The sequence below is a fragment of the Mustela putorius genome, unplaced genomic scaffold (assembly GCF_011764305.1).
Source record: "Mustela putorius furo isolate JIRA1106 unplaced genomic scaffold, ASM1176430v1.1 tig00000743_pilon_pilon_pilon, whole genome shotgun sequence".
NCBI lineage: Eukaryota > Metazoa > Chordata > Mammalia > Carnivora > Mustelidae > Mustela > Mustela putorius.
The window spans coordinates 4,132,170-4,156,953 of NW_025421464.1; the positions used below are offsets into that span (position 1 = coordinate 4,132,170).

The 24,784-nt window shown below is 51.8% G+C and overlaps 2 protein-coding genes across 3 annotated transcripts in view; one reads left to right on the forward strand and one right to left on the reverse strand.

The window, feature by feature from the left end:
• The first annotated feature begins 5,564 nt into the window (after positions 1–5,564).
• Positions 5,565–7,219, forward strand: MAP1LC3A (microtubule associated protein 1 light chain 3 alpha). Its single transcript, XM_004746587.3, has 5 exons — positions 5,565–5,801; positions 6,085–6,140; positions 6,223–6,329; positions 6,606–6,775; positions 7,058–7,219. Exons 1-4 carry the CDS (start codon positions 5,762–5,764, stop codon positions 6,766–6,768), a joined length of 366 nt encoding a protein of 121 aa, XP_004746644.1. The 5' UTR covers positions 5,565–5,761; the 3' UTR covers positions 6,769–6,775; positions 7,058–7,219.
• Positions 7,220–7,439: 220 nt separating this feature from the next.
• The window catches only part of PIGU (phosphatidylinositol glycan anchor biosynthesis class U), a 91,584-nt gene continuing 74,239 nt past the window's right edge, over positions 7,440–24,784 (reverse strand). Inside the window, exons 11-12 of one of the 2 annotated variants that reach the window (XM_004746585.3) lie at positions 20,869–21,011; positions 7,611–7,874 (exon numbers count right to left, since the gene is read on the reverse strand). In XM_004746585.3, the coding sequence (XP_004746642.1) occupies positions 7,761–7,874; positions 20,869–21,011 (257 nt within the window). In that variant the 3' untranslated portion in view covers positions 7,611–7,760. Of the gene's footprint in view, positions 7,875–20,868; positions 21,012–24,784 lie in introns of both variants that reach the window. The other variant, XM_013053375.2, reaches the window with a different exon arrangement.

Consider the following 24,784-nt stretch of genomic DNA (forward strand, 5'->3'; position numbering starts at 1 on the left):
CATAAAAAGGATCGGGTAGATGGTTGGATGTACAGATAAGGCAAACAGAACTAGCATTAAGCGTAGAATGTAACTGGTGGGTATATTGGTGATCGCTGGACAATGACTTCAGGAGTACCGTGTACCTGAAAGCTTTCACAATGCTTAGAAAAATTCCGGCAAAATATTAAGCAAGGCATTTGGAGGGAGAATAGGGAGTGACTGGGGTGGGGGCCGCAACATTATAAATAAAGTCATTCAGGAAATCCTCCCTGAGGAGTTCTGGGAAATGAGCGAGTGAGATGCAGAAATCCTGGGGAAGAATGTTCTGGGCAAAGGGAACAGCAAGTATAGAAAAGCCGGGGGGCGCAAGTATGTCTGGGCCTCCCAGAACAGCGAGGAGGCCAGTGTAGCCGAAGCCGAGGGGTGAGGATGAGGGTAGATGAGGCCCCAGGAGTAGCAGGCCCCGTGGGCCTCGTGGGGCACTGTTGGGCTTTGACTTTTGCTCTGAATGCGTGGGGTCCACAAACCACTGACCCAAGTCCTGTGCAAGCAGGAAAGCTGCTGTTCCCTGTAGGGAGACCAAACGGGGGCTCGCAAAACCAAAGACAGGAAACCAGAGGGGAGCTGCCAGCGACAATCAGGCAAGCGAAGATGGCGGCTCTGGCCTAAGGGTAGTGGTGGAAGTGGTGAGAAGTGGTCAGATTCCGGAGCTGTTTTGAAATGTTGGACATCAGGGTTTGGGTGTGGGTTGGGTGTGTGGGTAGTGAAAGAAAGGAAGGAGACAAAGATGACAGATGGAGACCGGGACGATTACAAGGGGAACACATTTTAGAGGAAGGACCTAGGTTCATTTAGGGGAGGTTAAATTTGAGATGTCTGCTGGGCTTTCAAGTAGAGACATGGGGTAGGCCAGACCTTTGCATTCGAGGGAGATGGGGGTGAGGACGACGTCCTGGAGAGAAAAACCAGAGCATCGGAGGAGGGAGCGTCGGTCCTGCTGACAGGTCAGGTAAGAGGAAGAGGGAGCACAGATCCTGGGATTTGGGGGATGGGCACCTCCCCCACTGTAGCCTCAATCTAGGGCTTAGTCAGACGAAAGAGAAGTGTAACCATTTCCCCAAGGCCATGGCCAACCTAGTTCTTTGAGCCGCACTTAGTAGTTCTGACCACACTATCCTGTAACTTGGTGAGAAGTGTCCATTTTGACACTGCTGTAGATCAAGAGTCAGTGAACTAAGGCCTGAGGCCAGATCTATTTTAGCAAATTTTTATTGGGATACAACCATGCCCATTCAGGGCCTAAGGCTGCTTCCACACTCCAACAGAATTGAGCAGCTGCTGGGAATCAAATGGCCTGCAAATCCACACCTATCTGTCTGGCCGGTCAAGAGGAAGTTTGCTGACCCCTGCTCTCTCACCGTGCGTTGCTCTGTTAAAGGAATACCCAAGACATTCAGTAGGACAGTTAGATGGTCCCAATTTTCTGCTCTTGTGAAAATGCTCCAATAAACATACTTAGCTGTGCTCCCTTGAGTTCATATGGTACACACAAGTGGCATTCCTGATCTGGAGGATACAGGCATCTTCCATTTCAGTAAATTTTGCCAAATTGCTTTTTAGTGTGGCTAAAAAGATTTATACTCCCATCAGCAGTGTGGAGAGTTCCTATTTCCCCATCTTCTTCTAAGACATGGTATGATATTAGTTCATATGAGTTACCAGTCTTCTATTGTTAGTGGATTTTTCTAAATCTTCTGGATGTGAGTGATCATTATGTTTCTCCTTTCTTTTTCTTGGCCTGGGGCTCTGGCTGGGACCTTGATACAATGTTGCTATGTATTCAGTGACAAAATTCAGAATTTTGTTCCTGGCTTTAAAGAGAATAATGCTTAATTAACACTTTACCATATAGTATCTAAGTACAAACATTAAGTATGATGTTTGCTGTGGGGTGTTTTGTGTGTGAGTGTGGGGTGGGGGAGAACTTACCTAGAAAGCCATCTGGATTAGCTTTTTGAAGATCGTGGCTACTCATTTTGTCTATTTCTTTTTGAATTAGTCTTGGCAAATTACCTTTTTCGAGGAAATTGTCCATTTCATCTAAGTTTTAAATTGGCATAAAGTTTGTAACATTCTTATTTTTATCACTTCTGCTAGAAACAATAGTTATGTCCCTTTTGCACATTAATGTTCATTTTATTGGTCTCTTCAAAGATCCCACTTTGTTTTGTGGGACAAACAAAGTGCTTTTGTGTTCTATTCCAATTTCTGCTCGTCATTATTATCTTCTTTCCACTCTCTTTGGGTTGACACTATTACTCCTTTAAAAAATTATTTAGGGGCACCCTACTCCTGGGGTGCTCGTGGGGCCTCGTGTGGCTCAGTCCGTGAAGCATCTGAGTCTTGATTTCAGCTCAGGTCATGCTTTCAGGGTCATGAGATCAGCTCGCATCAGGCTCTGTGCTCAGCTGGGAATCCGCTAGAGATTCTCTATCTCCCTCCCTGCCCCTACACTTCACCTCTAATAAATACATCTTTTGATTTATTTGAGACTGTGTGTGTGTGTGTGTTTGTGTGCATGAGCAGGGGGAGGAGCAGAGGGAGGGAGGGGGTAGAGGAAAAAAGGGAGGGGGAGAGAGAATATGAATCTCTAGCAGACTCCCTCCTGCACGCAGAGCCCAACACAGGGCCCAGCAGCAGGACCCTGAGATAGCAGGACAGCCTGAGCTGAAACCGTAAGTCAGCTGCTTAACCCACTCAGCCACACAGATGCCCCTCTAATAAATAAATCTTTTTTTTTTTTTTTTTTTTTTTTTAGATTTTATTCATTTGAGGGAGTGTGCGAGCAGGGGGATGGGCAGAGGGACAGAGAATCACAAGCAGACTGCACCCAGTGTGGACTCGACGTAGGGCTCAATCCCATGACCCCAAGATCATGACCTGAGCTGAAATCAAGAATCGAACACTTAACCGACTGAGTGCCCCAAGTGCCCCTAATAAATAAATCTTTTAAAAAAAATTCTTTAAGAGGCACCTGGGTGGCTCAGTGGGTTAAAGCCTCTGCCTTTGGCTCAGGTCATGATCTCAGGGTCCTGGAATCGAGCCCCAAATTGGGCTCTCTGCTCAGCAGGGGGTCTGCTTCCCCCTTTCTCTGCCTGCTTCTCTGCCTACTTGTGATCTCTCTGTCAAAGAAATAGATAAAATCTTTAAAATAAATAAATAAATAAATAAACAAACAAACAATTCCTTAAGGGGCACCTGGGTGGCTCAGTGGGTTAAGGCCTCTGCCCTCGGCTCAGGTCATGATTTCAGGGTCCTGGGATGGAGCCCTGCATCAGGCTCTCCGCTCAGCGGGGAGCCTGCTTCCTGTTCTCTCTCTCTGCCTGGCTCTCTGCCTACTTGTGATCTCTGTCAAATAAATAAAATCTTTAAAATTCCTTAATCTCTGCTTGTAAATTTTCTGTATTGCTTGCCTACTATAATAAGACTATAAATCTGCCAAATGCCGCTTTAGTTGCCTTTCCCCTATCATGTGTTTTTATATATATTTTATTTTTTGATCTAATAGTTTTCATTTCTATAGAATTTCATCTTTGAGTAAAAAGCTTTTTAGATGTTTAAACATCCAAGCAGGGGCACCTGGGTGGCTCAGTGGGTTAAGCCGCTGCCTTCGGCTCAGGTCATGATCTCAGGGTCCTGGGATCGAGTCCCGCGTCGGGCTCTCTGCTTAGCAGGGAGCCTGCTTCCCTCTCTCTCTCTCTCTGCCTGCCTCTCCATCTACTTGTGATTTCTGTCAAATAAATAAATAAATCTTAAAAAAAAAATCCAAGCATTTGGAGTTTACTTGGCTCTGGTCTGTGGTCACAGAAATTTGGTCTGTATGAAATGGATGAACTACTTGATACCTTTGAGATTCATCTTGGGGCCATTTTTCAGGTCATTTTTTGGTAAATGATTCTTGTGTGCTTTAAAGTAATATTGGGTTCAGGGTTCTATCGGTTTCATTTATTAATATCTTCTATACCCCTTTGTTTTGGCTATTGGGTATATCAGCTATTGAAAGAGGTCTTCTGTCTCTCACTGTGATGGAAGATTGGGCAATTTCTCCTTGTATCTTACCCCTTTTGTTGTATACATTTTTAGCCTTTTAAATCTCTAACTTATATGTTTTATAAGACATATTACATCTTCTTAAAAGTTGTACTTTTTATCATTTTGTGGTCATCCTCTTTATCTCTAATAATGTCTTCTGGCTTTAAGCTTATTTGGTCTGATTTTGCTATAGAAACACCTTCTGGTTCAGTTTTCTCTAGTAGACCTTTCCCCATCATTTTACTGTTGGTGCACTTACATTGTAAGTGTCCTCTTGTAAACAGGATATACAGTTGCATTTTGTTGTTCTTGGCCAGTCTGATCATCTGTTTTAATAGGTGAAGGTAAAACCTTTTTTACCTCTGGTTTTGTATTATACACCATTCTTTTTACTACCTTTTTCTCCTTCTCTGCATTGGCAGGTTCACTTTCCATTCTTTTAATGATCCCTTGTAAGTGTCTGAAATACACACTTGGATTTACAAAGCTGGACAATTACCAGTGTCTTTATCCTGCTCCCTTAAGTATGTCAAGCCTCGGAGCACTTGAAATGATTACCCTCTTCAGCCTGACATGTTGCTGTGTCCTCTCCTCCTTGTTTTGTACTCCACAAGTTGATCATCACTGTTCATGTTCTGCCTGTTTTAGATCTACTAACACATTTACCAGTTGCACTGGTCACCATTTTCCTAGCTTCTCTTTAGAGTTCTGCAGATTTTTTACAATGTGCCAAGATGCTACTTTTATACTGCTCTGCCTTTTATGTGAGGATCCTGGTCTTTAATCAAGTTTGGAAGCTCTTCTCCAGGAACTGCTTCTCCCACTTTTTTCCTCTCCTTCTGGAATTCTGACTGAACCTGTGACTCCTCTCTCTTCACCAGTCCTTCCCTTCCCCTTGTACATTATCCATCACCTTGTTTATCTGCTAAGTTGCTTCGATCTTTCCTCCAGGTCAGTGACTTATCTTCTGCTGTGTCTAATCTACTTTGTCTCATCCTTTGAGACCTGAATTCTAATGGTTTTTCTTCTAGAATTCCTTTCAAAACCCGTGTTCCTTTTTAGCGTCTTGCTCTCTCACGTTTTGATCCCCGCTCCCAGCCTTCTTCCTCCTCTAACCATAAGCTCCACGAAGGTGAGGAGGTCTTTAGGTTCACTGCTGTCACATTACCCACCCCCCCACCCAGTGCTTCGCACCATCGCTGGAAAGGAGCAGACTCCGAGTGTGCTGTGGGATGACAGCACCAGTGGGAACAGAAAGATGCTGGGCCCGGGACTGGCCCACGCACAGCGATTCGGCCCGCTCAACTGCCTGCAGGCCTGCCAGTCTCTCAGCCCCGACCTCGAGGAGAGGGGCCGGCGGCCCGTGACGTCACAGAACTGTGACGCGCCGGGAAGCCCCGCCCCTTCGCGGCGTTGGCTCGGAATCCAGCTCTCTGCGCCGTGACGTCACGGGTCCGGGCGGGCGGGTTTTGCGTCGGCCCAATGGGAGCGGCGAGTCGGCCTCCCCTTTAAGGAATGTTGTGACCTGACGTCACCCGGGCGAGTTACCTCCCCGAGCCACCGCCGCCAGGCTCAGCTCACAGCCCCGGAGCCCTTGAGCGCGAGGCGCGGAGCCCCCGAACCTCAGACAGAGCCCCAAGCCGCGCGCCCCGGAGCCCCGGCCTGCGCGCCCCGCCGGGCCCGCGCGATGCCCTCGGACCGGCCTTTCAAGCAGCGGCGGACCTTCGGTGAGGCCCGGCGGGCGGTCAGCGGGCGCGGGGTGGGGACGCTGCGACTGACCCTGACTGCCGCAGGCCACGTCAGCCCCGTGACGTCAGACTTGGGCTAGACCCCCGGTCCGGGAGGCAGGTTCAGGCCTGGGCCGGGGCCTCGCCTCCCAGCCCGGTAGGTGCCAGGCCCTGGGGCCTGACGGCCCTGGGGGCGGGGGCTCGGGGGGGCGGGGCCGGGGACAGGCGGGGCGAACGCCGAGCGGGACCTCTCTTGGCCTCACTGCCCGCCCGCTGTCCGCAGCCGACCGCTGTAAGGAGGTGCAGCAGATCCGCGACCAGCACCCCAGCAAGATCCCGGTGAGTCCCGCCGCCCCCTCCCATCCCCGCGGCCCCAGGCCCCGCACTGCTCACGCATTCGCCCCCCACACCCCACCCCTAGGTGATCATCGAGCGCTACAAGGGTGAGAAACAGCTGCCGGTCCTGGACAAGACCAAGTTCCTGGTCCCAGACCATGTCAACATGAGCGAGTTGGTCAAGATCATCCGGTGCGTGGGCAGCAGCAGTCAGAGGGGACTTGGGTCCGTTTGGGGAGGGCGGGGCCTTTGCCAGGCTGGGCTGAATCCCTGTTCTGGGGAGGTTGTGAAAAGTCAAGGTCAGGGCTCGGGTCAGTGTCAGGTCAGAGGTGAGGCCTTCTAGCAGGGTCTGGGATGGGTGTAAAGCGGCCTCAGAATCAGTTTGGAGAGCGGTAGGTGGGGGTCAGGGCTCCACCCACCCAGCAGCCAGGCCCCCTCACCATCAGCTTGCTCTTCTGCCCACCCCAGGCGCCGCCTGCAGCTGAACCCGACTCAGGCCTTCTTCCTGCTGGTGAACCAGCACAGCATGGTGAGCGTGTCCACACCCATTGCGGACATCTATGAGCAGGAGAAGGACGACGACGGCTTCCTCTACATGGTCTACGCCTCCCAGGAAACCTTCGGCTTCTGAGCCAGCAGTAGGGGGGGGTTGGCTTGGGAGTGGGGGGGGCCCTGTCAGGCTATGCCCAGGGAGCTCCTGGCTCCTGGACTGAACTGCCTCTGCCCAGGATGGGCTAGGCAGGGAGGCCTCCCCCCCTAGTCAGGGGGGCACCAACCACGCCTACTCTGCCCCTGGGTGGATGTGTGCCAGCCATTGTTAGGGTTGCCCCCCCCCCGCCCCCTGGGGTGCTGGCTGGGATGGGGGAGGGTAGGGAACAGCCCCCAGCACCCCTGCTCCCTGTGATTTGTCTTTTTTTTAGGCCCCTGCCCATCTGCCCCTCCCTCACCTGAGGCGCTGCCCCCCCTGCCTGGACCTGCCCACCCCTGAAGGACTGGCCCCTGGCTCACCTGGTCTTGATATGGTGTATGGATCTGTGGTCATTGTCCCTCTGCAGAATAAAGATTGCTCAGGCCTGCCTGGCCCTTTGCCTCCAGCTACTTGGGCATGGGGAGGGCTGCTGATGGGGCTGTCTCACACGTCTCAGCTCACCCGGGAACAGATTTGCGTGCTGTGGACCTGGGGCTCATTCTAGAAACCCACAGCAGTGTGTAGTATACCCGGGGGCGGGAGTGTGTGGCGGGGGGAGGATGTTTGAGGCTAAGCCCACCCTTTCCAGGAGTTCAGTGTGCGCCCAGGACCGATTTCTTCATAACAAAAAACATTTATTAAGTAACCACAGCTTAACAAATCCTGCTCCCCTGCTTCTTCCCCTCTCCATCATTGGAGGGGGCTCCCCGGTATGCAGAGCCAAAAATTGGGGGCCAGGGGGAGGTACTCCTGGCTATTCCCCACAGGACTTGCTGCCAGCCATGGTTCCCCTCTGGTGCCAGGGATTCGTAACCCTGGACTTGAACCTCGTTTGCCTGTGGACTCCTCTGCTTGGCAGCTCTGGCTAGAGGGCTGGGCCCAGCTTCCGGCCCTTCCATCCCCTGAAGTCCATGCAGCCCTGTGCCCAGCCTGGCCTACTTGAGCACGAGCATGGCCTCTGTGCCGTCCTTGGCAGTCAAGTAGAGCCCATGGGTGAGGTAGTACTCCCGCCGCAGGAAGGCATAGAAGTAATCCGAGATGAGCAGGATCTGTTGGGAGACAGAGGGGTGAGCAGTGCTGAGGAACCGCCCCGAGTCCTGGGTCGCTGAGGGGCTAGGCAGGTGTGGGGGAGAGAGACCCTGCAAGGTCTTGCACTTCAGAAGCTGCCTGGACTGTTCCATCCCCCCCGCCCCACCCCTTGGGGTTCTGTCCCCCTCCCAAGCTCTGGGCTCAGAACCCCAGAATGGTCCTGTGGCAGCCAGAGGCCTCTCCTCCGCCTCACCGCTTGGGTGCCCTCCGGCTCCTCCGCGGTACAGCCGAGCCTCCATCAAAGCTGCTGCCCCCACTGGGAGCCCAAACCCCCCGTCCTCCTTCCAGGTGCTGAGGCCACAGAATCACCCGATGCTTAGCCTGCCAGACAGGCTGCTAAGTCCTGGCGGTTCTCTCTCCCAGACTCTCTCGGATCCACCCATTTCTGCTTGTCCTTAGAGCTGCCACCCTGGACAAAGCCACTGTCACCTAACAACAGCAGTCTCCTCTTCAGGCTCCCTGGTCCAAAGCCTCCAGCCCCTCCAGCAACCCTCCCCCACTCCTGCACCCACCCCCACCCCACCCCCTTCCCGGCCCATTCTCCCTAGCGTCAGAGTTTGCTTTTCAGAACAAATCCTGTTACTTCCCACCTGAAAGGTCCTCTAAAGGCTTCCTAGGGCTCTTAGGTAAAGATCAAACTTCACGAGGCCTTGTGCCTGGTCCCTGCGCATGTGTGTGCCTCACCGTCTCTCCTGCTCCGCCTCACTCAGCTCCAGCCACGCTGGCCTCCTTCGTCCTGCTGCAGCATCTCTGCAGTACCCTCTGCCTGGAATGTTCTCTTCCCTTTCATCTGCTGGTCAACATCTCCTTACCCCTTCAGGTCTCAGGAAGGATCACTTCCTTAGAGAAGCTCCCCCAGTGCTCCCCAGGTTGGGTCTTGGCCCCCAATTAACCTCTATTTCTTAACATAAATTCATCCAAATTAGTTTTTCATCTGTGCGACTGCCTGGTGACTGTGGCTTCCTCCCCTGGGCTGGGAAGGGTCCCCAAGGGGTTCTGTCACCCTGGTACCCATGCCCAGTTCAGTCTGCCTTTCCTGTATGGGCCACAAAATCAAAAGGGCCCTAGAAGCTCAGGCTACCTTCCCCCTCACGGAGGCACAGAGAGAAACAAGGACTTGCACCGCCTTATAGTAATCCCATTACCTCCCAAGACTCCCACGGCCCAGGACAGGAGGGGCAGGAGGAGGGCAGAGGGGGTCATAACCCCAGGTCTCAGGCACTTAGAGGCCTCTTAGACCATCAGCACCAACCACCTGTTGGCACAGATGAGAAGATGGAAGCCTAGAGCAGGGGGAGCACCGGGCTAGGGTCTACAGAGCAGATGACTGGCTGAGCTGATTCTGGGATCTTGACCTTTGACCCCCAGGGACCCCTGTCCTGGGCAGCCTCATACTGTGGGCAGGAAGAACACGGAGGGGCCTGAAGGAAGAGCTGAGGACCAATACCGAGGCTAGCCTCAGGACAGGGTCCTGCCATTTTATCACCATCTGGAAGACTCCATCTGGAAGGCTGATGGTCTCCATCTTATAAATAAGGAAACTGAGGCACAAAGGGTTTAACAGCCTAAGGCTACACCAGGAGAGCTGGCCTAGTGGCCATGGCCCTGCAAGGCGACGCACTGGGGGCCCGGTCTGCCATGGGACATAGAACTTGCAGCTGAGGGTATCAGTGGAGCAGATAGCACAGGGAGCCCCAGAGGCCTTGCCCCACAGCCACAGGTGGGGGGCAGTCACCAGAGCAAAGGCTGGTCTCACATTGTGCAGCCCCTTTCTCACACAGGCCTAAGGTGCTGGGCCTGGGGATGGAAAGCCTGGCGCTCTGGCTGAGCTGGTGGGGGCTGACCCACCAGGTCTGATGAGACCCAGACCCAGGTCTGATGAGGGTTAAATCTAAAATCACAATTCACAATAAAACAAAAGGAACCAACTCCAATGTCATGGTCATCTGCGTTAAGGATTAGAAAAATCAAAATAATACGTATTAGGTTGAACCTTATGAAATGGCCATTTCTGCAGATCAAAAATGGCTGAATACTGAAAATTTCATACGGTTCAATCTAGTATAAAATGGAAAAAAAAATCAAATACAAATAGCAGAGTACACGTGGTATTTAGAAGAACCAGAACAAATAACTCTAAGGCCTTAGGGAGCTATTCCTGTTCCTTATAATCCTTAACATTGTAAAGTATGTATATGTATTCTATTGATTAAAATATCAATTTTTAAAAACCAGCCAATAAATGAGTAAATAAATAAATGAGGGAGAATTCCTTTTGGAATCCTTACAGAATAATTCCAGATAACATACACAGACTTTCTTCCTCCAGGAGTTGGAGCTTAATTCTTGCCTGCCTCCCCCCGCACGCCCCACACCCTGGCGGGTGGGCCAGATGCAGTAGGTCACTTCCAGAGAACAGTGCAGGGAGAGAGAGAATAGTAACTTACACCGCGGAAGCCCCGCAAACACTGTCTTGAGCAAATGACGAAGGGTAACATCCGTATGAGATCAGGAGGTTAGCATGTACTACCGGAGCATTCCAAAAATCCTAGCCCCAGTCTTATGATGGGAAAAGCATTCGGCAAACCCGAAGTGGGGACACTTTACGGGCTACTTGGCCAAGTGCTCCTCAAGACTATCCAGGTCATGAGAAATTAGGACAGAGTAAAAAAGTGGGCAGAGGACAAGGGAGAGGCAGGACACTTTAATAGAGTCCCCTAGCTTGGATCCTGGGTGAAGGGCATATGGGAACTTTCTGTATCTAAAGTTATTCTGAAATTTAGAAGTTTATTTAAGGGGCACCTGGGCGGCTCAGTCAGTTAAGCGTCTGCCTTCACCTCAGGTCATGATCCTGGCTCCTGGGCTCCCTGCTCAGGGGGGAGTCTGCTTTTCCCTCTCCCTCTGCCCACCCCCAGCCCCCAGTTTATGCTCTCTGTCCAATAAAATCTTTTTTTTTTTAAGTTTATTTTAAAAAAGCAGTGTACTAGAGTGCTTGGGTGGCTCAGTTGGTTAAACATCGAACTTTTTTTTTTTTTTTAAAGATTTATTTATTTATTTATTTGACAGAGAGATCACAAGTAGACAGAGAAGCAGGCAGAGAGAGAGAGAAGCAGGCTCCATGCTGAGCAGAGAGCCCGACATGGGACTCGATCCCAGGACCCCGAGGATCATGACCTGAGCCGAAGGCAGCGGCCTAACCCACTGAGCCACCCAGGCGCCCTAAACATTGAACTCTTGATCTCAGTTCAGGTCTTCATCTCAGGGTTGCGAGTTTAAGCCCCACACTGGGGTTCCCTCTGGGCATGGAGTCCACTTTAAAAAAAATTTTTTTTAAACCAATCTACTATTGTTATTTGCAACAATATAAATGAACCTCAAAAAATATGTTGCTGAATGAAAGTCAGCTTTGGAAAATGTACATGTTAAGAGTCGTGTTTCTCACTGTATGTAAATTTCATAAGAAAAATATAAGTAAGTATTGAACTCGGTTAATGATATACATGCTGAGATGTTTAGTAGGAAACGTAGTGATATCTGTACTTCACTTTGAAGTATATTTTAAAAATAAGATGGACTGAGGAATGGATAATTTGTGATTACCAAAGTATAGTACAATGTTAATGGTAGAGTCTAGTTGGTAGGTATGTTTGTGTTCAATGTTCAGTCTTTCCACTTTGCTGTGTCTGTGAAAATTTTCATGATGAAGTGTTGGGGGAGAGTGGCATGGAAGGAAAGAGCCCTGTGCCCTGTGTGGGGCTTGGTCTGTGTGGAACCAAAGTCACTAGTCCTGACTGGGTGCCCTGCCCCCACAGGGAAGGCATCCTGTGGACACCAGGTTGGCCTGGAGGCTCGGCCCTTTCAGAGAGATGCCCCCAAGCTGGTAGCAGGCTGGCCGAGACAACCTCTTCTGACCTAGAGGCTTTCCATCTGGGCTGAGGAGAAGGGATTTCCCAGAGGCCCTGAGATTCAGGCAACACAACAGCTGTGGACACAGAGCCCCTTCACTGACTGAGCCCCCCAGGCGCCCCAGGCAGTGCATTCTTTAAGCTGCCCCCAAGGACTATGACTGGACTCCTCAGCCACTCTCCTGCCATCAACCACCAAGTCCTGCCTCAGACTTACAACTCTGCCTCCTCGTCTCCTTCCCACTGCCAGCTCTCGCTAGAAGGCCCCCTCACCACCCTGGCTTCTCTTGACCTCTGTGTCTGTCTCTCTCAATCTCTTGGTCTCTCTCTGGGAGTCTCTTACAGTCTCTCTCTCTCTCTCTCTCTCTCTCTCTCTCACACACACACACACACACAAGTGCACATGAACCCTTCACTTGACTGCTCAGAAGCCTCCAGTGCCACACGCTGCCCTGCCCGCCCGCAGGCCCCCCCCCCACGCCCCAGGAGCCTGACAGCCTGTCCTGCAGACAGCGCAGGCCCAGCCTCACTGCCTCTGCCCCCGCTCAGCCCCTCCCACCAGAGCTCCTGCTTATCCCTGGAGAGGGATCCTCTGCGTCTCCTGCCCAGTCTCCCCTCATCCCGTGCTCAGTCATGCCATGCGTGGGATGAAGCCACTTCCTGCTGGCCTCACATCCAGATGGGGCGGCACCTGCTCCAGCTCTGGGACCCCGGACCCGGCCAAGGGCTGGTGCTCTGGGAGCGACCTGTGGGTCCCCGGCCCTCAGCGTGACCCCAGCAGGGGCCCCAGGCCGCCCTCCTCTCACTGGCGGCCGTGAGGGTTGCAGGACTACTTTCTGGGCCACAATGAAGATGGAAAGAGGCAGCGGATAAAAGGCCGGTCAGGGACAGGGAGGGCGGCTTCACACGTGGAGTAAAAGGGCCAGAACGTGTTCCGTCACGGGCTGCAAAAGCGGAGAGACTGGGAAAGCAACAACTTCTGGGTAGCTGCCCTGGCCTGGCCCTTTAGCAAAAAAACATCATGAGGGGGATAAGGGATGGACAGAACAGGTGGAGGGGAGGGGGCAGGCACAGGCCTCCCGCTGGGAGCAGGTCATGAAGGGTCGCTGCCCCCACCCCCACCCCCACTGGTGGTACTGCAGGAGCGCTGTGCGGGGACAGATGCCAGATGCCCTGGTAGTGGGCACAGCACAACAGATCCGGCCTGTCACACTGTACACCTGAAACCAACGTGACCCTGTGTGTCAACTATACCTCAATTAAAAAAAAAAAAAAAAGTGTATCGCTGAACCTTCACAACATTCTGGGGTATGGTTTACAAGCCCCACTTACAGATGAAGATGAGCAAACTCCAAGGTCAAGGGTCTTGCTCAGGGTCACGGTGGGGGGCGGGTAAGGGAAGCTTTAGGCTGCAATGCTAGTCCTGCCTGAGGCCCAAACCTGAGTTCTCCATCGCCCACACAGCCCTCACCCCCCAGTTAAGGATTCTGGGAGGGGGTGAAAGGAGTGCACCACACATGTGGGTCCTGTTATGGGCCCATGCTAACTAACCTGTGACCCACAATGACAGCCCTGTCACTAAGCCAAGAAGACTGCGTTTTTTGGGGAAAAGGCAAAATAAGCATCAGAGACCTCCGAGCCAACGTAGGCTGCTAATTTAGTATGTCTAGAAGCTGGGGGTCTCAGAACAGCAGCCTCAGCCGACACGGCCCCTGGGCTGCAGCAGCTTCCCAGAGAAGCGGGTGCTCTCACTGTAGATGTGCCCCAGTTCCCAGGTCTCTTGCTGGGGCTGGAGATGCGGACCCTCGATAGCACAGCTGCAATTGGGGGAGCTCACGTGGTCGTCACCATGAGAAAGCAGAGCACAGCACCCTCTGCCCGTCTCGGATCTCGGAATATGGGAGCAGGAGGGGCTGATGGCCGCCCTGTGGAGCGTGATGGGCTTTGGCGTGACCCAGCTCCGGCCTGAATGGTGCGTGTGGGAGGTGATGGTGGAGAAACCGAGCTCCACCCTCTAGCTCTAAAGACACAGAACAGTGGGAAAATCACCGGACCTCCTCTCAGGGTCTAGAGGTCACAACGTAAGATCCAGGTCGGTTTGATGGTAACTGTCACCTATGCAGCACTTTTCAATTCACAGACGCTTTGTCCCCCCCAACTCCTTACTGAGTCCTCACAGCCATCCTTCCAGGCGGAGGAAACAGAAGCCACCAGCACCTCTCGCCTGCTTTCAACAGCCTTCCTGTGCTCCAGATTCTGGCTCACACCCCTCACCTTCTCCCCTCCTGGCATGAGGAGGTTTTCCAAGCAGGAATGGGATCACAGTTATCCTCAGTCTTGTCCTCGGCGTAACAGGGCTCCTGCTCTCCAGCGGCGCACGGCAGGCCTGTGGGACGGCCCTCCGCACCCACTCGCTCCCACCTTCCTCCCCACAGGTGTCACCCCAGAGAGCCCAGTCAGCTCCTCCGGCCCCCAGGCACCCTGTGTACGGGCTGCCTCCCCACAAAGGCAAGTTGCCCTTACCCACGGCAACTCCAAGCGCCCCGGCCTTTTTACCCCATTCACAGCGCCCCGGGGCTGCCCCGGCCCTGCTGGGTTCCTTTCCTTTCTCTCCCTCAGACCATGGGCTCCTAGGAAGCAGGGCTGTTTCTCCTTCACTGCTAGCAGAGTGCCTGGCACATTAGCAAGCGCCCAATACTGTAAATAAATCAATTAGGCCCAAGGAGTTAGGAGACTTGCCTAAGGCCAGCGTGCTAGGAGAGATGGGGCTGAGAGTCACTGCAGAGGCCGGGCCTCCACAGCCCAGGCTTTCTGCTGGCCTTGCCTCCCTATATGTAGCTCAGGCTTCTCCTGTCACTCTGGTTGCAGGCAGGGAAGAGCCTGGTGAGAGCCACGCTTGGGATGCTGGGTACCGAGCTCAAGGTCTGAGGATAGGAAGGACAAAGGAATGAACGAAGACCTGGCCAAATGCCACCAGTGCGGAAGGCAGAGCCCAGGCAGCTGGACGCGGGCAAGGCCTCCAGCCTGGCCGCTGGCGCACACCTCTTCCCGCACAGCATTAAGCCTGAAATGCGCCCTGGCTATCCAGAAACGGGATACGCACCACCTCACCACTGATGGTCTGCCCCACGTCCCCATACATCTACTTCCTCAGTGTCCCAGTCCCCAAAAGGACATACCAGACCAACTGGAAGGCAATTCCAGGAGACAGGACTATGCATTCCTGTGTGGAGTAAAGAAGCAAGTCCTGAGCAGGACGCAACACGAGAGGCTGGCACCCAGATCCCAGGGCTCCAGGGCTCCAGGGCTCCCTGGAGACTGAAAGCAGAATGGCCAAAGCAAGGCCAGCTTGGATCTATAGGGTCTGCACTACAGGGAGAAGGGATCAGAGCTGGCACCTCACGGTGAGGAGGTAGCAACTCATGGAATGTTCCAGACACAGCTGGAAGACTCTTTTGGACAGTATGGAATCTATTTTAGACACAGAATAGAATAGGAGTGGGGCTCTCAGGGTCAGCTACAGGGGAAGACGGGAAGGGGGCTCTGGCTCTGGCCCCCTACGAATCCAGCAGGCCCTGGCACAGGCGCAGCTCTGTCCTAACAGATGCTAGAACTGGGAGGTTAGGGTACACAGGATTAAATGGGATCACAGGTCACAAAATACAGTTCTGGATCCCAGCTCATTCCATTCATTCATCAATAACAATCAACTGAATGTTCTGGGTGCTGGGGATACAGTCCTGAGCAAGAGAGACCCGGGGCTGCCCTCACGGAACCCGCCGTCTAGTAAGAGAACATGAGAAACAAGGGCATGAAACCCCCCCCCCCCCCCCCCAGAGCGTGAGGACGTGCAGGCCTCCGCTCCCTCACGGGTGCCGGGAGAGGAGAATACTAGTACTTCCTTCAAGGGCTGTTAAAAGGACTAAGTGAATTCCTCATGATAAAAACAAGGGAAGAAGCTTATAGGGCCCTCAGGAGGGGGTAGCTGTGTCAACTGTGGTGAGGAGCCTCCTTACAAAACAGGGAAAGATCACCCAGATGTTTTATTAAAAGGAAAAAGTCCTATTCTCATCATGATGCCAATAATAAAACACACACAATAAACCTGTTTTCCAGGAGCATACGAGTACACACGAAGGCAGAGGAAAAGGTTCAGAAGGCCACACAAGCACATGATCCAGAAGATTAAAGGGCCTGGCCCCTCGCAGGCATTCTGTATACATGAGCCACTATTAATTATAATTTTAGGAAGAGATTTCCTTGTGTTCCCTATTTTTAAGATAAAAGGGAGTGAGTGGGATGGTGGATCTTACCCTTTTAAAAAAGCTCAATTTAAACAACCTTACTTTTTTGTTTGTTTGTTAAAGTCGGCTCCACCACACCCAGCATGAAGCCCAACATGGGGCCTGAACTCACAACCCTAAGATCAAGACCTGAGCTGAGATCAAGAGTCAGATGCTTAACCAACTGAGCCACCTACGTGCCCCTCAACATATTACTTTTGGTTTATATGTAATCCATGAAGACTATTTTTCTTCCGCTGGTCACTGACTTGCAGGAGAAAAGAGTTTTAAAAAAGGAAGAAGTTTGATCTCCTTCCTTCCGTTGGTCGGTCTGAATGTTTCCCTGCGCATTTGCTCTGGCTGTCTGAAGAGCAGGTCACTGGCGCTACTTTTCATAGCAACATATGGGTAATAGCAACAGGACCCACACATGCCCAGTTCTTTCAACAGCTAGGGAGGGTTATCAAGCCTGGTTTTAAGAAAATTGCAACTCAGAGAAGTCACGTGCTAAAGGTCACACAGAGAAAAAGTAAAAAAGGACCTCAACTAACAAATCTATATCAATCCCTCCTTCTCCCTAGCCTTTCAGTGCACATGCATGCACGTGTGCACACACACACACCCATGGGTGTTTTACTGTTGTCATTTCCTGGTTCCTGACTCTGAGGCACAATTCTAATTAACAAATGATCCACGCCACAAGCAGCAAACTACTTAGTGGCCCCAGGGGGAAAGGATGGCGTGTAAGTCACTGGTTTACCTGCCAGTACGACTAAGACTTTATCAGTAGTTTGTCGTTTCACAGAGTGCGGCACTGACCGACTCAGACAGAGCAGGACTTAAAATCTGTGGATCAAGATGTTCTCCACGCTCAGTTCCGTGCTCACAGCGACAGACCAGGCTTCAGAGGCCTCCTGCAAATCCATGCTCATCTGGTCCCCAGGACAGCTCTGGTCTGTCCTGCCCACAGAGGGGAGAGGGAGTACTGGGGGACTTTAAGGCATTGTCCCAGCTATTAGAGCTGAGAAAAGCCAGCCGTGGGACTGAAGACAGGTCCCCAAATGCCACACATCGCCATGAGAGCAAGTCAGATGGAGGCAGCGGCTGGCTTGATCTGGGGAGGACACTCTGTGGAGCCACAGAGACCAGGCTCTGACAGAAGCCAGAGAAGGGTTAGGGAGAGAGCTGTGACCACTAACCTCAGCCGGTGGGGGCAACTTGGCCCCCCACCTGCCCACCCCCGGACCTCTCGTTCTCCAAGTCTGGAAGGCCCAGCTGCTTCTCCTTGCTCCCAGGGCTTTCCCTGACCACTCACAACAGGAAAGGCCATCTCGTTCCTGCTAGATTCTTCCAGGGGTTACTCTGCACACTGGGCCCTTCATCATGCCATGTTCTCCCTGACCATCTCTGGTTCCTTCATTCATTCAGCAACTGTACAACTGCCCTATGCCAAGCACAAAGCTGGTAGCTGGGGGCCCCGTAGCGGGAAGGACGGGCCAATCCCTGCTTGCATGAAGCTCCCAGGCTCGTCAGGGAGGCAGAGAAAGAGACAATAATATAAAGGTATAAACTGGGTGAGTGCTAGGAGGGAAACACACCAGCTAAGGAGGAGACAGGGGAGCAGGGAACCTCATGGAAGGCCTTTTTAGGGAGGGGACACTTAGCAGCTACCAAAATTCGAACTATCTCATATTCGCACCCTGGCTCACAACTGCCTGAGGCAGGCGTGCCTAACCTCATGACGGGTGCTCTTCTGCCTCAGTCAACGCTCTGGGACAGTGACAGGACTTGAGCGACTGCCTTGGTGAGTAAGTGACCCCATGTGATATGTCCCTTCAGTAATTTGGCAGCAGCCACCACAGAGCCCAAACAAAGCCAGCAGTCCCCGAAAACATCTGACCCAACAAAGCTGTCTGACTCAAGAGTCCAGACACGAGGTGGCCGATGACACAGGTGTGTGATGTCCACACCAGCTGACGGGCACTTGGGCCACAGCTGGGAGGCCTGGAGGTTGGTAGGACCCGCCTGAAGGGTGATGTGGCAATATCTATCAAAATGCACAAGGCCATGTCCTCTGACCCAGTAAATCTCACCACCAGGAGTCTGTCCTGAGAAAACGCTGGCCTGTGTGTACGAGGTTACGCAGAGGGACACCCAAGGGCTCTTCCACTTATAGCAGAACCACCAGAAGCAGCCTCGATGTCCATCAGTGGGGGCCTACCTAGTCAAATCAATCAAGTTCCTCCTGCCACAGGCTCTCAGAACCAGCAGCAAGAGGAGATCATCAAGGAAACACTGCGAGTAGGAGCCATTTCTCCATCTATCTGAGCAAGCTTGAGGTGCATGCATGCGTACTGACAGCCATGGTAAATGCACAGACAACATCTGCAAAGACACCCCACATTGATCCCCGTCATGATGTCTGCCCTGGGGCGGGAAGAGACGGGGACCCTGGTAGCCCTTTTCATTCCGTACACTTTTATGTTGTTTGATTTCTTTTCCCAGCAATAATGAATTCATTTATTACTTGTCTGATTAAAAGCACATTTTAAAAAGAGATTAAAAGGTAAAAAGACAACACCAAGAACTCAGCCTGGTTTTTTTCCCACAGCTCAGCCACCAACTAGCACACTCCATCTAGCTGGCCTTTCGTTCCCACCCCCAGCCCCGTTTTCCAACAGCCCAGTCTCTCGTCCCTCCGATGGCCCGAGCACTTGCAAACGTCTCCCCTCCCATCGATGGAGACCCTTCCCTCATATAGGCAGGCAAAGGGAAAGCAGCTGTTATCTGGTAAGTTCCAGGAATACCTCAGAAGCACTGCAGCTGTATCGCTGACCCACACCTGACACTCATGACCTGACAACAAGCTGTGAACCATTTCAGAGGAGCTTTTGCCAAGCCCCATAGGGGCTCAGGGCAGGACCGATGCCCTCACATGCCAGCCATCACTTTCCAAGGATAATTAAAGATATTTCAGCAAGAAGAAAGGGCGAGAACAACTTTTTGGATTTCCTCGAGTATTAAGTTGAATCCTGTGCATTTCCGTTTCCACAGGACACAGGAGGATCTGAGCGTCCACCGCGAATAACCTGTGTGTGACAGATAGGATGGACCCTCTAGGACAGTCCCTCCCAGGGTACAGGGCCCCCCATCTCCCTTCCTGCTGTTCACAAACCAGGATAAATAGCCAGGCTGAACATTAATTGTCCAGAAAGGTCTGTACAGGAAATACCAGCCCCATCACTCACTCCGACAGCCCAAACTCCTCCCCTCTTCTTTCCCAGCAGCTAACCTTGGAGGCAAGGCTCTCCCTGGGGACCAGTCACTGGCATCATTAGTCTCTCCAGCTCGCCTGGCTTCCCATCCGGTCCATCAAGCACAGGAAATGCCTGGCTGTGCCAACAGCAATTGAAATGGAAATGGTACAACTGATTCTCATAAGACCCCACATGGAATATGGAGCTGACCCAAGGGGGCTTCAGGGAAATTTGCTGGGCCACCTGTAGCAGAATCACTGTGGAAACTTATTAAAACAAATTCCTGACCCTGTTTTCCATATCCGTTGGCTCAACATTCTTGGGATGGGGGTCAGGGAATCTGGTTGGTTGGTTGGTTTTTTTGGACAAAGCCACATAATTGTGATAGTCACCACCTAACTATAGGATTTACACATTAACAGGGCATCTGCACTCTTAACAACTTCCCCTTCACCCTGATGCTCAGAACCACCGCTCTGTGGCCCCCAGGGAGGAAGCCCCTGGGTCAGAGGAAGATCGGAGCTCCTAGCTGGTACCTGTCCTCTGACACCTGCTGCCTCCTCACCCACCACTCCCAGCCCCACGATTTGTGCTCTGACAGACCCAACAGCTAGACCGAACTAGTTCTCGTCTCCCTGCCTTTGCTCCTGCTGTCCCAGTCTCGGAAGTCTCTCCTCCACCTCCCCCTACCCTCCGAGCGCACTCCCCCTACAGTGCCACGCAGCTCAGGTGGGATTACAGAAAGAGGGTAGCCTCATAAATGGAGACTTCCCTTAATTTGGTTCTTGACTCCTCCAACGACCTTGGGCAAGAGACAACCTGTGTGAGTGAGCCTAGGTTGCTGTTTGTAAAGTCGTGATAACACTATCTCACAGGTTTGCTGGGAGAATTCACGGGGGTGATGGCTCAGCACGGGGCCCAATAAATGCTGGCTGAATTCAGCTTTTCTACTGTTCTCTTTTTTTTTTTTAATATTTTATTTATTTATTTGACAGACAGAGATCACAAGTAGGCAGAGAGGCAGGCAGAGAGAGAGAGGAGGAAGCAGGCTCCCTGCCAAGCAGAGAGCCCAATGTGGGGCTTGATCCCAGACAGAGGCTTTAACCCACTGAGCCACCCAGGTGCCCCCACCCCACTTTTTTTTTTTTTTTTTTTTTAAGATTTCAGTTATTTATTTGATAGAGAGTGAGAGACAGAGAGAGCATGCACACAAGCAGGGGGAGGGGCAGAGAGAGAGGGAGAAGCCGAGCAAGGAGCCTGATGACTGGGGGTTCCATCCCAGGATCCTGGGATCATGACCTGAGCTGAAGGCAGCCGCTTAATTGAATGAGCCACCCAGGCGCCCCCTACTGCTCTCTTCTTTAATCTCTGCTGGACCAGGAGCTAATTCAGGGAAAGAAGGGTCCTCTCCCTCACATCCAAACACCTAGTTTGCAGAACCCATGGCCTTCGTTGTATGTCTGAAGCTACAAAATGAATCCCCGTGCCCGTGCAGCGCTGGACTCTTACCTGCCCAACGTTGAAGGTCAGCGTGATGGCATAAAAGAAATTAGAGTTGGCACTTCCTGCATAAATCCAGAGGTGCCACAGGACAGGGAAGAGCAGGGAGCAGACGATAATGATGCAGGCAAGGACAAAGATGTTTCTCAGGACTGCAAAGACAGACGGTCACAGTTAGCCCAATGCCGATTCTTCTTGGCACCCTTTCTTGGGGGGATGGCCCCACAGGACAGAGAGGCCCCAGGCAGAGCCTGGTGTAGCTCAGAGGCAGAAATCTCTCCAACCCTCCGACCCCCAGACTCAGAGGCTCCGGGGTGCCAAGATGCCCGGGGTGCCCTTGAGTTAATGGCTGTCCAGGCCCAAAGCCGGTAGGAAGTCCTAGGTTTGGTCTCTGCACCTTCCAGTGGTGCAGAGGGCTAGATGGGCCTAGATGGTTAGAGTCCGTGAGTCTGTGATGGCGTCTGGAGACCTCAACTGGGGCATTTCAGTGTGACAGTGCCCTCTACCCCCCCACTCTGGGAGTCCAAGGGTAATCGCTTCCCTCCACCGAAGCAGGGTGCTGTCTGTCCTTATGGTATCACAGACGAAACAGCAGCGGGAACGCATGGAAATTAGAGCACCTCGCCGCCTCCCGGAGCATCTCTACGGTGCCACAGCCCTGGGTCTTAAGAACACGTTTTTCCATTTTCCTTAATTCATGTCTTAGGTTCCCTGCCATTCTCTTCAAATGTCCTTCACTTTTCCTTACATGATTTGAAAAACTCTTCTGATACCCTCTCTGTCTGACTTGGTCCCCCAACATCCCCAGAGGGATTACAGAATTCCCACCAGGGAAGAAGCTCTCTGAGAGGCCCAGACCCTCCTGTTGGTACCCGCAGGTGGAGGGGAAGGATCAGGACAGCGTGCCCAAACTTGGCCTTAGAAAGACAAAGACTTTGGTTAAAGTCATTGCTCTGACACTAAGCCTCTCTGAGCCTCAGTTTCCCCATCTCCAGAGTAGGGCTAAAACGCCTACCCTCCGGTGGCTTACAGAGATTGAACAAGATGTGCAAAAAACCTGGCGCAGATGTATTCCTGAGTATTTTCTATGGCTGCTGTAACAAATCATCACGACCTAAGTGGCTTAAACAGTATACAGTTGGGGTTGAGTTTGAGCCCCACATTCAGTACAGAAATTATTAAAAAATTAAAAAAAATGTATAGTTTATCTTACATTTCTGGAGGTCAGAAGTCCAAGATGGGTCTCATAGGCTAAATTCAAGGCATCCGCAGGGCCCTGGGCCCTCTTGGAGGCTCCAGGGGAGAAGCTATCCGCGGGCCTGCGCAGCGAGGAGGGGCCGCCTGCATTCTAGCCTCACAACCCCGTTCCCGCTTCATCTAGCAAGGCCAGAGTAAGTCCTTCCTCTGCCACAGCAGGCTGACCTCTTTTGCTTCCCTCTTCCACTTTTTTTTGGAAAACAGACTTTAGTTTTTGGAGCAGTTTTTGGTTCACAGCAAAACTGTGGAAGAGATCCCCACCACGTGCCCCCTGCCTCCAAGCCCTTCTACTTTTTTAAGGGCCCTTGTGGATTACACTGGGCCTCCCTGCAGATAAGCCTCCAGGCTAATCTCCCCATCTGAACATCCTTAACTTTAAATCCTTTTGCCACATAAAGTAATATATTCACAGGTTCTGGGGACAATGTGGATATCTTTGTGGGGAGGGGAGCATTAATCTGCCTGTCGCACTGCGATCCCCCCCCCTTTAACTTATTAAGGGGAATCTAACAGTAGGATTATATGCTATGTTTATCTTTTTCTTTACACGTTATTGTATTTTTAAAGAAACTAGTAAGTATTACTTAAACTAATGAAAAGAATGCCTTTAAAACAAACAAACAAAAATTTACCAATGGATCTGTATCCCAGCAGACACTTAATGTACAGAAGTTCCCTTCCCCTCTCTGACCCTGACCTTCAGGAAATCCCTTCTTCCAAATCAGAGTTTGGGGAGATTTCAGAGATGGGGAACCTCCCAGAACATTTAGGTTGTTTGTCTTGGTTGTACAGACACTTGGTAGAACTGCTATACCAGGGGTTCATGCATCGGAAGGGGGACTGGATTGCACATGCAAGGCTCAATTCTGGCTGCAAAGTAAGATCACGGGGGAGCCCCACCTGGTCTGAGTCAATCAGAGTCTCTAGGGGTGGGGCCTGGGCATCCATAGTCCTTTGTAACAGCTTCCCTGGTGATTCCAATATGCAGCCAAAGCTTCAAACCACGGGATTACAGCTGCAAACCCTTGGCAAATAAGAGGCCCAGACCAGTCTGCAACAGAGATTTCACTGGTCTGTGTCATGGTGATGATAACCAGAACTAAGTAGTTCAGAGTTCTAGTTAAAGGTGAATGTTTCGAACTCAAGACTCAGGAGAAGGGACAGGTATCTCTTTGTTGCTGGTTGTTGTTCTTGTGGAAAAAGTCTTTTCTTTCGTGAAACAGGGATGAATGGCTGGCAGTTGACTAGTCTAATGTCTTCAGCAAAATAAGAAGTTGGCAACTCTGTCACCAGAGTTTTAAAAAAAGTATTAGTGGTCTGTGAACTCCCACAATTTGGAAACACTGGCCTGGAGGGCTTGTGGGGTCCTCTTTTCTGTCCTGAGCTGAGAGGGTAAAGCCCTGACTCAAGCCTTCCTGAGACTTATTTGCTCCCATCGGGAAGTCTGGGAAAAGGGATACTTGCATTGAGAATTACTATTAGAAAACACGTTACAATCTCAAGAAAGGAGAACAAACCTTTTTGCCATTCCTCTACTCCCACATCACTATGTACAGTTCTTAGTGGTTCCTTTTTTTTTTTTTTTAAGATTTATTTATTTATTTTAGGGGAGAGGGCTAAGAGGCAGAGGTTTTTTGTTTTTTGGGTTTTTTTAATGATTTTATTTATTTGACAGAGAGCACACAAGCAGGCTGAGGGAGAGGAAGAAGGGCCCCTGCAGAGCAGAGAGCCCTGAGCTCCATCCTAGGACCCCAGGATCAAGCGCCGAGCTGAAGGCAGATGCTTAACCAACTGAGCCACCCAAGTGCCCTGGCAGAGAGTCTTAAGCAGACTCCGTTATGAGTGTGGAGCCCAAGGCAGGGCTCAATCCCACGACCCTGAGATCACAACCTGAGCTGAAACCAAGAGTCAGATGCTCCTTTCATCGGTTCTTTCTGACCCCCTGGAAATTAGTTTGCTGAAAAAGATATATATTACTCCTCAAACAAAACTCCTGTGGCCTGACCGCCCAGGTAGGTCATCGTTCCTTGCCTCTAGTCACTCTGGATTTCAGACAGGTCAACGAGAAGGTGACAAAGTGCACAGAGTCTGGGAGAGGCTCCCATGCAGCTCCTGGCTGCAATTACAGACAGCTGCAAAGATACATTCCCATGTGCCTGGAGGAACTGTCACCAGCATCCAGCTGGCTTCTGCCCTGTGGTGACCTTTGCAGGAACAGGGAGCTGCTACTCACTCTTGCTGGCTGACAGGCCAGAGGATTAAAGCCATACGCCAGAGCACACGGTGCTGGGGGCCTGGGGCACAGGACAGCTTGTTCCAGGCACCAGGTGTCAGAGATGTCAGAGATGACCTGGGCCTAATGAGACGGAAGGCTCACCCTTCATTGGACTTATGGGGTCAGATGGAATCGGAGTCCTCACCACACTTGCAGGGTGGCTTATCCAGTCTCTGCCTCTGTCACTGGCAAACTGAAACTTCAGGCAAGTCCCCTTCCCTCTCTGAGCCTCAGGCGTTTAGGAATAAAATTCTAGGGCTCAGTGGGTTAAGCGGCTGCCTTCGGCTCAGGTCATGATCTTAGGGTCCTGGGATGGAGCCCCCTGTCAGACTCAGCAGGGAGTCTGCTTCTCCCTCTCCCTCCCATGCACCACTGCTCGCCCGCTAGTGCTCA

Coding starts and splice junctions, on each gene's coding strand:
- MAP1LC3A (XM_004746587.3), top strand. CDS start 5,762: ATGCCCTCGGACCGGCCTTTCAAGCAGCGGCGGACCTTCG. Junction 6,141..6,222: donor AGCACCCCAGCAAGATCCCG/GTGAGTCCCGCC, acceptor CCCCACCCCTAG/GTGATCATCGAGCGCTACAA. Junction 6,330..6,605: donor GAGTTGGTCAAGATCATCCG/GTGCGTGGGCAG, acceptor TGCCCACCCCAG/GCGCCGCCTGCAGCTGAACC.